Source organism: Malus sylvestris, chromosome 16 (genome assembly GCF_916048215.2).
Source record: "Malus sylvestris chromosome 16, drMalSylv7.2, whole genome shotgun sequence".
Classification (NCBI taxonomy): domain Eukaryota; kingdom Viridiplantae; phylum Streptophyta; class Magnoliopsida; order Rosales; family Rosaceae; genus Malus; species Malus sylvestris.
This window is the reverse complement of record NC_062275.1, coordinates 11547707-11560323: the sequence shown is the minus strand read 5'-3', so window position 1 is coordinate 11560323 and position 12617 is coordinate 11547707. Positions and strand designations below refer to the sequence as shown.

General features: G+C 38.2%; 2 protein-coding genes across 12 annotated transcripts; both read right to left on the bottom strand.

The window, feature by feature from the left end:
- Positions 1-1700: 1700 nt before the first annotated feature.
- On the bottom strand, positions 1701-4459 carry LOC126609104 (uncharacterized). Its single transcript, XM_050277110.1, has 3 exons — positions 3980-4459; positions 3410-3896; positions 1701-2041 (listed from the first exon to the last, which is right to left on the bottom strand). The coding sequence occupies exons 1-3, from the start codon at positions 4400-4402 to the stop codon at positions 1701-1703; spliced, it is 1251 nt and encodes a 416-aa protein (XP_050133067.1). The 5' UTR covers positions 4403-4459.
- A 2650-nt stretch (positions 4460-7109) lies between these two features.
- Positions 7110-12152, bottom strand: LOC126606886 (E3 ubiquitin-protein ligase UPL6-like). Of its 11 annotated transcripts, none has more exons than XM_050274269.1 (13): positions 12097-12152; positions 11893-11974; positions 11414-11581; positions 10843-11025; positions 10513-10695; positions 9991-10092; positions 9545-9641; positions 9174-9314; positions 8897-8980; positions 8648-8836; positions 8401-8541; positions 8011-8136; positions 7110-7406 (listed from the first exon to the last, which is right to left on the bottom strand). In XM_050274269.1, exons 6-13 carry the CDS (start codon positions 10086-10088, stop codon positions 7389-7391), a joined length of 894 nt encoding a protein of 297 aa, XP_050130226.1. In that variant the 5' UTR covers positions 10089-10092; positions 10513-10695; positions 10843-11025; positions 11414-11581; positions 11893-11974; positions 12097-12152; the 3' UTR covers positions 7110-7388. The 11 variants fall into 11 exon arrangements, with proteins under 11 accessions (XP_050130226.1, XP_050130228.1, XP_050130224.1 ...); XM_050274271.1 differs by having other exon boundaries at positions 11414-11535; positions 12097-12115; XM_050274267.1 differs by having other exon boundaries at positions 11893-12140.
- Positions 12153-12617: the final 465 nt, after the last annotated feature.

Below are 12617 nucleotides of genomic sequence, written 5' to 3'. Positions count from 1 at the left end.
ATTCTTCCACTTTTGAACACGACATGTCCGGCTTGTTAACAAACCAACTGTATGGAAGAAACTTAGAGAAGAAGATATCGAACACAGAGAAATAGAGAGAGAAAGTATAGAGGGAAAAATAATCTTGTTATATTTTTTCTTATGTTTTTGATAACACTAACTCTTATAAATACAACACACCTTATGACTACCATTCACAACCCCAATACAATTATGACACATGGCATAGCTATATCCTAACATTCCCCCTCAAGCTTATGCTGGGAAGAACCAAGCATAAGATTGTTACAATGTGAGCTAAACAGAGGATAACATAAGCCCTTGGTAAAGATGTCAGCATGCTGCTCGGAGGATGCAACAAACTGCAAGACAATGGATCCTTGTTGAACACGTTCTCGAACAAAATGGCAATCGATTTCAATGTGTTTAGCTTTAAAATGTAAGACCGGATTGGTTGCCAGTGCCATAGCAGAAATATTGTCATAGTGGAGAAGAGGAACGGCTGAACAGGGAAGATGCAAGTCCTTTAGTATTTGTTGTAGCCAAACCACCTCAGCAGTTGTTGTCGCCATAGCACGATACTCAGCCTCGGTAAATGAACGACTAACCGTGTGCTGCTTCTTAGAACTCCAAGATACAGGATTATTGCCGAGGAATACTACAAAACCTGTGGTGGATCTCCTATCATTAGGATCCCCAGCCCAATCAGCATCCGAATATGCTTTAAGATCCATATTTCCTGGTTGAAAACACAAGCCAAGAGTCATGGACCCTCGAAGGTACCGCAAGATCCGTTTAACAGCAATGAAATGACTGTCCAGAGATGAGTGCATGAATTGACAAACTTGATTGACGGAGTATGCAATATCCGGTCGTGTAAACGTCAAATATTGGAGAGCACCAACAATGCTGCGATAGAGACCCGGATCAGGAAAATGAGGACTACCATGATTCAGCAGCTTCTGATTGGGATGACACAGAGTTGTACACGGTTTGCAATCCAGCATGTTTGTCTTAGTAAGAAGATCAGTAACATACTTGGTTTGATGCACCAGGAAACCTGTAGGTCGATAATCAATCTGAAGACCAAGGAAATAGTGTAAAATCCCGAGGTCCTTCATATCAAATTCAGTTGTTAACTGATCTATGACAACTTGAACTTGAGCATCACAATCACCACTGAGAATTATATCGTCCACATATAATAACAGGACAACAATAGACTGACCATTCTGCTTCACATATAACAATGGATCAGCATATGAGGATTTAAAACCCAAGGTAACAAGAAACCTGGAAAATCGATCATTCCAAGCTCGAGGAGCTTGTTTAAGACCATAGAGAGACCGGTCCAATTTGCACACAAACTCAGGATGAGCAGGATCAATGAAGCCTTGTGGCTGAGACATATACACCTCTTCATCAAGAAAACCATGAAGAAAGGCATTCTTGACATCTAACTGTTTTAATTTCCAACGCTTTGTAGTAGCTAGGGACAACAGAAGTCTCACTGTGGTTGGCTTGACGACATGACTGAAAGTTTCATGATAGTCAAGACCGGCTTCTTGGGAAAAACCCTTGGCCACCAACATGGCCTTGTATCTAGCAACCGAACCATCCGGATTACTTTTGATCTTATATATCCATTTACAACCAACCAAGTTCTTGTTAGGTGGAAGAGGAACTAATCTTCAGGTTTGCTACTTCACAAGAGCAGCCATTTCATCCTCCATAGCTTGTCTCCACTCAGAGGACTTAACAGCAACCTTGAAAGACTGTGGCTCAGTGATAGAAGAAGATTGGACCTGAGCAAGAAGAGCCTTCTTTTTTAAGATACCAGATTTCGACCTGGTTTGCATTGGATGTGTATTGATTTGAGACACTGGAACATGATGCAGTGCTTGAACTTGAGAAGTAGTAACATCAGGATTAATATCAGCATGCTCCACAGACTGTGGAACTGTGGCCTCAGTAGGTAAGCAATGAGAAGAGACAAGATCACCAGGTATGGAGGAAGATGACTGAGTAACAGAATGAGAATCTGTGGTATGGGAAGAAGAAGAAGGAAATGGACTATGGGGAAAAGGAATGGAAATAACAGGTGGATGTTGAAATGTATTGTATAATCGACGGTGTCAATGATGGTGAACTAGAAACAAAACCTGGTAAGCTAGGGAATGTATCTTCATCAAAAACAACATGCCTAGAGACAATTAGTTTATGGTCTCGGATAGCATAGCAAATATATCCTTTGTACTGAGATGCATAACCCAAAAATATGCACTATGTAGTTTTTGGTTCCAGCTCGTTGTGTCTATAGGGTTTTAAAGTAGGGTAACATGCACAACCAAAGACTCTTAAATGATCAAGCCTAGGTGGAGAGTGATATAACTTTTCGAATGGGGAATGCATATGTAAAACAGGTGTAGGCATTCGATTGATAAGAAAGGTGGCTGTGGCACAAGCATGAAACCAAAACTGTGAAGGAATAGAGGCTTTTTGTAGTAAAGTAAGGGCAGTTTCAACTATGTGACGATTTTTTCTCTCAACCAACCCATTTTGTTCAGGAGTATAGGGACAAGACTTTTGAAACATAGATCCAACAAACTCTCCACCACCATCACTTTGTAAGACTTTAATAGTCACAGAAAATGAATTTTGAATGAAAGCATGAAACTGAATAAAGGTTTCACAAACTGCAGCTTTATTCATGATTGGAAAAATCCATGTATATCTTGTACATTCATCAATGAAAGACACATAGTACCTATAACCCTCTATAGACATGATAGGTGCAGGGCCCTACACATCGGTGTGAATGACTTCAAATGGTACATTAGACTTAGATGCTGCTAATGGGAATGGTAATTTGGTAAACTTGCCTTGTAAGCAAGAGGCACATGGTTGAGGAACAGAATGACAACGAAAAGAAATATTTGCCTTACTAAGAGCAGACTGAACTACAGAATTGGTTGGATGACCCAATCTGCAATGCCACAGGGTAGTATTAACTTTCTGGCCAAGATAAGCAGCAGGTTTGATCTGTGGTTATTTGAGCAAAGGAAGTGGGTAAACAGCATTGTTACTCAGTCCTTGAAAGAGAACCTTGTTGGTGACCTTGTATTGTATACACACAGAAAACTCATCAACAATGCATCGACAATTATTGTCCTTACATAATTGATGCATGGAAAGTAAATGTTGAGATAATTGGGGAACATGAAGCACTGTTTTTAACTGAAGTTTATGAGAAGGAGTAATAAGAGAAGACTGTCCAATATGTGAAATGTGTAAACCTTCACCATTAGCCCCAGTTACAGTTTCAGTGGACGGATATGGGGTAGGAGCTTGTAGACAGGATAGATCAGAGGTCATATGATTGGTACCACCAGAATCAAGCAGTCAATACTCTTGCGGAGGTGCAGAAGGGGAGAAGTTGGTTCGTGCAGTGAAAGCAACAGGAGATGAAGCTTGTTGGTGTGACACGTTATGATGCTGCACATATGGTGGATGCATTTGTTGAACCGGAACATGAGCTTGAAATTGTTGAGACTGATATTGTGGAACAGGAGCAAGAGCCTGAAACTGGTGAGACTGATACATAGGCTGAGACATGGGCATAGTAGAAGTACCCCTGTCGAAACATGTAGCTGCAGTGTGACCAACCCTATTGCAGATTTGGCACCCACGCTGAAAACAATGGAGTGCAGAGTGTCCCTTTTTATCACAAATTTGACAGAGCAACATAGGATTATAAGGTTGTGGAGTTTGAAAACTAGATTGTGGTTGAGACGGAGCATTGATTTGAACAGACCCCTGATAACCTGAGTGAAATTTCTTCCCTTTTCCTTTGTACTTGAAATTTTGCCCCCTGAAATTATTATAAGTGCCAGATCCTGCTTGGGACACAAATGCATAAGGACCATGTAGAGCTTGAAGAGAGTGACTGAAACTGTGGAAGTTGAGGTAGTTGATGTACCGGAGCCAAGTTAGGCATTGGAGCTAGTTGGGGCATTTGAGGAACCTGACAAAATGATGAGCCAGTATCATAGTTACCCGCACTAGATTTGGTACCAGATGACCCTCTAAACTCATGTATGGAACCTGACCTATTAGCATACATTGCAGCCATTAAAGGTTGTTTGAGACTTTCTTCAAGTGTTGATTCTTCTGCCTTCAACTGAGACCTAAGCTCCTGCAGGGACACAAGATTTTCTCTTCCTCGAATAACAGCCTTAGGGCTGGTTTGGTATTGCTGTGCTTTGAAAAAAAGCTGCTGTGAGAATAAGCGGCTGTGCTGTGAGAATAAGCGGCCGTGAAATAAAGCCAGTAGAGTGTTTGGTAAACTTTTTTGTGAAAGTGCTTTTGGAAAAAAAATCAGGATGATAGTGTGTCTTTTCATTAAAGGAGCACTGTAGCTCCGTGTGCTTTGAAAAAACTGGCTTTTTTTCAAAGCAGCAAATAGCAGCTTCAGCTTTTCCTTTGATTTTCAGCTTATTCTCACAGCAGCTTCCAAAATAAGCCCTTTTTTTCAGTTTACCAAACACAAAAATGACCCTCAGCTTTTTTTCACAGTGGTTTTTTTTAAAATCACCTCAATCCCAAACGGGGCCTTAATAGTGTTGTATTCAGTCGGTAAGCCTCTAAGAGCAACTATGACAATATCTTCATCAGGAATAGCAACACCCACTGCAGCTAACTGGTCTCTACAATCTTTGATGCGTTGAAGATAAAGATCAATCGATTCAGCCCCTTTCTTAATATTCTGGAGATCAATTTTCATCTGGACAATACTTGTTCTAGTCATACTCGAGAACCTCTCTTTCAAGTTAAGCCACATTTCCTTGGAGCTTTGACACCCAATGACACTCGATAGGGCAGCAGGAGACAAAGTATCAGTGATAAGAGTCATCAAGGCTTTATCATGAATCTTCCAAACTTTATAGGCATCAGTGATAACAGTACAATTAATCACAGGGCCATCTTCAATAGTCATATATTTCTCAGGACAGGGGATAGAGCCATCAAGAAATCCCATAATACCATTACCTTCTAACAGTAAATTGAGTTGAAAATTCCATGTGATATAGTTAGAATCATCTAACTTGACTGTTACTGTATTACCAACACTTGGTATTAGGGAAGAAATAGGAGACTGTGTAAGAGCTAATTGGGTTGTGGTCACCATGTTTAATCAAGAAACAATAATCGGTACACCAATATAGAAGTAATCAAGTACTGATTTAATCATCACACAACAATTCGTGAGTCAATCAGAAGTAATCAAGAACCAACAATTAACAGAAATCTCCAACCCCAATACAATTCAGAAGAGCAACAAGAAATTCAATAAAACCACCACACGAATCAGAACAAGACGATAAGGAATTCGACCAATACCTCCAGCCAAGACGACGATCAACAACAGCAACATCTGCACGAAGAGCAACCGACTTCGATCAACCCAGGCAAGAAAACTCCAAAATTCTAGGGTTGCAGAAACCAAGATTCACCAGAGACCACAAAACAACGACCAATCGACTTCCGGCGAACAAGCGAAAACCACCGGAGCAAAAACGACGAGACGCGGAAGCACCAGGATCACCAGGCGACGGCGTCAGCCATTGCCAGCGATGATACCATGTTAACAAACCAACTGTATGGAAGAAACTTAGAGAAGAAGATATCGAACACAGAGAAATAGAGAGAGAAAGTAGAGAGGGAAAAATAATCTTGTTATATTTTTTCTTATGTTTTTTATAACACTCAACTCTTATAAATACAACACACCTTATGACTACCATTCACAACCCCAATACAATTATGACACATGGCATAGCTATATCCTAACACGGCTAAGGTCAATAGCTTCATTCATACCAGTTTACCTAAAGATAATTTTTATCAGTGATGGGTTTTTAAATGGAGCTTCATTGTGTTAGGATTTTGTTGAATTCAATCTGATTTAAGGGTCCTTTTCGTTGGTTTTGAAGAAACCAAATTAAATGTGCCTTTGGATCTTTCTATGTCATGCTTATGTTCTCCTTTATTGGGAGAGAGATTTAGTGTTTTAAATTGGTTCCATTATCTTATATTTGGCCTTTTTGTTGGTTCGGAAAAAAACCAAATGGCATGTGGATTTATGTCTTTCTAAATCATGCTTATGTTCTCCTGGTGGAACTTTTGTAGAATAAAAACCAACTTCATTTTGGTCATAAATGATATAGCCAATGTCAGTGGTTTGTAATCTTGATTCGGCTGGTAATATTAATTCTATTTGTATGTTTTGTTTTATCAGGATGTCAATGTTCTTTGCAGATGCAAATTCTCCTGATCTTATGCGTTTTTTTTTTGCCAATCTGTGGTGTGCAGTAGTACTTTTTTGTTTTCCTTCATTGCGGTTAATGTTTCGAAGTTTTGCTTCATTGCGGTTAATGCTTCATTGGTGTGATCAGTGACAATGATACAATACAAATAGGGATTTTAAGGAAACGACAAATATCCCTTATTTTTCTTCTCTTATATACCTATGTTTTAATTTTATCGATTAATTTTTGTTTGACGTGTTTAATTCAATAGTCAAAGATAAAAAGAGGTGTGTAGCTTAAATTAGTCTTTTTTCATGATAGGTTTAATTACTTGAAATCAAAGGTGTCGTAAATCGGTATAAAAGGTTGAGGATGTGAAGGATGCGATGAACAACCTTAAGCAACCAGTCCGCCAATTGCATACTTAATGGTTTAGGTTTATCATACCCAAAATTAAAGTAGGATTCACTTATTTGTTCATTTTTTAAATGTTAATTACCGCATGATGTGATATGAAATAAAAAGATACTTATCCTTTCGTAAGTCTTAGCTGAGTTTTGGTTTTTGTAAGGGCATGTACTTATGTAGACTCTTGTGCCATTTAAGTTAACATTTAGGAAAAACACATATTTTCCCATTTAAATAATATCACAAACGTAAAATCCCAATTTCACCTTGTATTATGGATACATGGAAACCACATTCTCATCTAATTTACACGCCAATTTGCAAAGCGGACAAGAGCCCGTTTGGAAGTATCGGCGCGTAAATAGAGAAAAAAATAAGAAAAACTAATGAAAATGACTTGAAAACTTTGAATTTTAACGATAAGGACAAAATAAAAGGTAAAGTGAATAGTACAAGAATTGACTTTTTAGTTAAAAATATGATTTTTCGTTTAAGTAAACAGTACTAGGAGTTTTTCGTTAAAGTTCCTAAAAAAAATAACGTCAAGAGATGGAAGGTGAAAACTTAAACCATGGCGCATCTCTAAGAGCAGTTCCGACATTCCGCAGCTTTACCCACAACTCACAGTGGTGCTACTGAAATAACTTCCGAAAACCCCATCTGTGAACAGCTTCATAATAGTATGGTCGTCTGCAAACCAAAACTCTAAAAGTTGATCATAAAAGAAATTTAAAATTTAAAATTTACAGAAGTTCAGGGAAAATATTTATGGAAGGAGATATTGGCAGTTCAATTTGAAGAAACTGCTTTACATTGAACGTGTTGCAATTTTTTCAGTTTCCATCTTTTGAGGGATTCACCACGATCCCTATGAGCGGTAGGTCTCGGGTTCGAGACTTGGGAGCAGTCTCTCCATAAATGGGGGTAAGGCTAGCCGACATTCACCTCTCCCAGGCCCTGCGTAAAGCGGGAGCCTTGTGCATTGGGTACGACCTTTATACGGGTGTGGGGGTAGAAGTACTTTGGGGAAGAGTAAAATATTGGGCAGCCCTATGGGCTTCAGTCTCAAATGATTTTAATAATTACTCTCTTTCTCAATTACTGTGGGATTTGTTAGCAGCAGTAAAGTGAGTTAGGTCTAGCTATTGTTGGTGTAGCCAAATCCTATTGAGAGTTTTTCTTGTTTCTTGTAAATGGGAGATTTCTTATCCACTTCAGTGTATTTCTCTTTTCTTTTATAAAATGTTTGTTTCTTCTCAAAAACAACAGCATGAATGAAAGAAAACTTTCTAACCTTAAACAATCCATGCTGAACATCAAAGGCTGCCCGAGTAATGTTCTCCATGAAGTCTTTGAAAATCCCGCCACCATCAATTCCACCCTCCTCAACCCCAAATTCATTTACAAACGTTACACGAATCTGCAAATAGACAGGTCAAGGTGGTAAGGCGGTTATTGTGGTATTGGATAAGAAGAGGAGAGGATAAGTGCTTGCAAAAAATAGGCGGACAATCACTTCTCCGAAAATTCAGTGCCTATTTGACCCCAAAAAGCAATCAGCAAAACATTACAAAGTAACTATTTTTGGTTTGGTAGCAACCATAGCATTCATAGTATTGTCAAACACACTCCCAACCACAACCTTCATCAATTGAATGTATACAAACAAAAACATATGCATTACCGGTCCCCGAAGATCATCTTCAGACAGCGCACTCATTTGGTCATAAGCATCTTCCAAGATACGATCCCTCCGTATTCTGAATCGGTTTCTGGTAAATACAGAATTAGACTCATGTCTTTGTCTAGCTGCTGCCAACTGTGACTGACAAAGTGGTTTGAATAAACTGATTAATTTTTTTTCAACATGATAAGACTTAAGCGCATAAAGATCGGCATATCGTTTTTCCTCTAACAACTTAAATACTTACAGCGAATATTTTAACTCTGCTTGGGAGCAGCCTCTCCATAAATGGGGGTAAGGCTAGCCGACATTCACCTCTCCCAGACCCTGCGTAAAGCAGGAGCCTTGTGCACTGGGTACGACCTTTTTTTGTGAATGGTACCAGGAAGGGAGCGTGCTTCATGATGTCATTTGCTCGGGTATTTTCTATTATGGCCTGAAAAATAAAGACATTAAAACCAGTGCTAGCAAGATCTTGGTCCTAGGAAATGTTTACCTGTGTAATAAAGAACTCATTGACACCATCAGCATGAAAGTCACTGGGGGATGTGAATTCTCGTCTATTGTTCCAATCTTGCAACTGCACACAACAAATTGGAAAAACAAAATGTGTAAGATTTCCTGTTCATTGTATGGGGGGGGGGGGCATATCTCTACAAAGAGAACCAAAAATACACAACCTGCAAAGGGAGAGGGCAAACACAAAATGCACAACAAGAAGGGTATATCCTTTTCCAAAGAAAACAGACGCAACACATATAGCTTGTTAATACCTGGGAGAGGAGTTCAGAAGCTACAATGCTAACTCTATGTTGAATCAACTCCACAGGGTGCTTCTTAGAAGAGGTGGTTGTGACAGGTTTCGAAGAATTACTGGGAGCCGTAGGATTCACCCAAAGAAGTTGCCATAGGGCCTGCAGAAGAAAGAAAGTCCAGATAATGCATCTATTCATTTGAAATTACAGAGTAAACATCACAAATCAACACTACATGCAGAATTAGCAATCGATACAGTTTTGTACATCTTGTTTGTCATACACAGGAAACAACTGATTAGTCTTACAGACTACATTTAACCAAAGGACAACCACATGTCATTTCTACAATGAACATCATTATTTTGATAATTTTACTACAGAATTACCTGTCTGAGTATGATAACTAGGTATCTGATATCCTTCAATGATAGTGGCTTCTCCTGCTCATAGAACTCCTCATTATCAACTACTGTAAGCATGTGCCTGATCCATAACAAAAGGGAAACAGACGAATCACAGGTAATCCCACCTCAAGCTGCTACACAATACTCTAGGATCAACCCAGAATACATAAAACTAACTTCACACCACTAAAATATATATACACAAGATCCAAGCAAAACCATTACTTGTACACAGGACAGAATACAGCCAAAGCTAATAGCCAGCCAGGTGCATCTCCGGGCAGCAGATATGCCAACTGCTCAGACACTGACTGCCATTTCTGGTTTTCATGGCACCGTTTCATAAAATTCCAAAGCACCGGAACAAGTTCCGTTCTATAAGCTAGTATGGTCATGATTCCTTCCAGAGGTAAGGTGTTTAAACTAACATGTAGAAAAGCACAAGCCGCACCAACAGCTGACACCTCTTTATCGTCCGGTCTGTGGTGCAAGCCACTGGAAAGTGAAATCCCTCCAAACAAAACATTTGTCTGCTCAAAGCATTAAACAACAACTCTTGGTTAGAGTTTAGCGGTAAAGACCAATTTGCTTAACATAATTGTACTTGCATGGAAAATAGAAGTACATAATATCAAGATGGCTTACTAATTGCAGAAGAAAGCGCGGATCTATCACTTGTACATATATATAATGTATATAATGTATGCATGTGTATGAGTGAGCACAACGAGAAACTTTACATACATATGAGATTAAATTATGCATTGTCAAAAACCTATCACTTGTACTAAGTTAATCTTCCAATTTTCACAATAGTAGATCTGTTGCTAAAATTGAACATAAGATCTCCCTGATTTTTGAGCACATAAATTTATGCAACAACTTGAACAAAACATGCTAAACAATCAACATGTTGCCATTTCTAATTCTGATAGCAGTCCGGTATTTACCATTTGAAATGAGCAATCAGTTTGAGACAGAGCGACCCCAGAAGATTCCAATATATTTCCAATTAGGCAGGCATAACTGGGTAACTCAACTGATGCATCTTTCGGAAGTACAGCAGCATGATTTTTCACACAGAGTGACATCTGATTAATGTAATGCTAGCTCAGCCCTCGTCTTGCAAAAACCTAAATGAAAGAGATTACCTTAATTGCAGAATGGTATATTCCCAGGAATTCTTTCTTAATACAGAAAAGGGAAAGAACAAAAAAAAAAAAAAAAAAAAAAAAAAAAAACGATTCAAAAGACATAGGTACCAAGTCATTCAAGTTTACCTCTCCTAAGTAGGGGAATAGCTTCCATACACATGGAACCGTAAGAATTTGAGATGAAAAACTCCAATGTGGATCGATGTTTGGGCACGTACATGGCTCCTGACCAATGTGAGAAATTACAACAGCAAGACTTCGCTCCAATGATGACACTCTGCCAATGCAGTTATGAGTCTTTATACTTTCCTGCACCCCATTACTCGTAGGTTTAGGAGATGAGTTCACTCACGTGTGAATGCCAACATAGAGTAAATGACAGATATCCAGAAACAGATCAAACTAGAAATAATATAGTATGGCATGGTAAGCAACAATATTAAGCAAACCCCACTTGAAATTCCCACGAGTGAATTTAGTATGTCTTTATACTTTCCTGCACCCCATTACTCGTAGGTTTAGGAGATGAGTTCACCAAGTAATTCCAAGCAAGCTCAAATAATATAGTATGGCATGGTAAGCAACAATATTAAGCAAACCCCACTTGAAATTCATGGGAAATAGATACATTATTAAATATTAAGTCCACTAACCACCAATACAAAATCGATATTAAAATGGATGGCTGGGAGCATACCGTCCAATTATGGGTCTTGCTTAATCTTCTTGAAAATATGCAACATCCGCCTGCAGTCGAATTGCCGATGTAGCAACACCTTTGGATCAAAGTTCAACCACCCATTTGATCAAAAAAGGGATCTGAAAAATATGAAAATTTAGAAATATTGTTGCCGACGCCATTCTTCTGCATTAATCGAAGAACAAACACAAACCCATTAATTCAAACACTACAAAACCCAAAGCATAGAGAGAGGGAGGGATAGAGAAAAACAGAAATGAAGGGAAACAAACGAAAGTGTACTAAACTGATATCACTATTAAACAGACTGCAAAATATTATACAGCAATTGCTGATAGTGCCTAATTTTTAAATCAAAACTCAGCATCTCGTAGCAGACCAGGAAACTGCTTTTGCCTAATTTCACACAGATGTCCTAATTGTTTACAGAACCTAATTTAAAAAATAAAAAAAATAAAAAAAATAAAAACCAGTACCAGAAGAAGTAAAAAGTCTTGAGATACCACTTTCCTTATCTGATGAAGAAATCGAAAACCCCATCTGTAATAGTATGGTCGTCTGCAAACCAAAACTCTAAAAGTTGATCATAAAAGAAATTTAAAATTTAAAATTTACAGAAGTTCAGGGAAAATATTTATGGAAGGAGATATTGGCAGTTCAATTTGAAGAAACTGCTTTACATTGAACGTGTTGCAATTTTTTCAGTTTCCATCTTTTGAGTGATTCACCACGATCCCTATTTCATTAGTTTTTTTTTTTTTCATTTTTTCAATAAAAATAATTTTAAGTTTCTGTTTTTTTTTTTTTTTTCAATAAAAAGAATTTTAAGTTTCCATCTTTTAAGTTTCTGTTTTTTGTTACAATACTATCACTGCGTTTTATTTTGTACTAGCCTCTCCGCACGCGCTAACGTGCGTGCGAGAGGCATTTTTGCATCACGGGCGCTACGCGCCCCTAAAAGTGTATTATGTTAGTTTTTTTTTTTCATTGTAGTTGTCAAAATATATTTTAAATGTATTCTGCAAAGAGGAACTTTTTCTTTACCATGCACGTCCTAAAAAGTTGTCATGTTTTTCGTTTTCACTTTGTGTAAAGTAATGATTTAAATGTTACTCGTGCAATTGTCAAACAACATGAGATTTTGGATGCAAGTTCCTACCTAAAGTCCATGAACAATAGTAAGTAGATGTAAATAAAAAAA

Bases quoted from the DNA above. Each gene is read 5' to 3' on its own strand.
- LOC126606886 (XM_050274264.1), bottom strand. From the start codon at position 9,957: ATGACCATACTAGCTTATAGAACGGAACTTGTTCCGGTGCTTTGGAAT. The intron at 9,315-9,544 runs GTAATTCTGTAG...TTTCTTCTGCAG, and splicing joins TAGTTATCATACTCAGACAG to GCCCTATGGCAACTTCTTTG. The intron at 8,542-8,647 runs GTAAGTATTTAA...CCACTTTGTCAG, and splicing joins GCAGAGTTAAAATATTCGCT to TCACAGTTGGCAGCAGCTAG.
- LOC126609104 (XM_050277110.1), bottom strand. From the start codon at position 4,402: ATGAAAAGACACACTATCATCCTGATTTTTTTTCCAAAAGCACTTTCA. The intron at 3,897-3,979 runs GTACATCAACTA...TGTCCCAAGCAG, and splicing joins CAATGCCTAACTTGGCTCCG to GATCTGGCACTTATAATAAT. The intron at 2,042-3,409 runs GTATTGACTGCT...CCCATACCACAG, and splicing joins CCTTCTGCACCTCCGCAAGA to ATTCTCATTCTGTTACTCAG.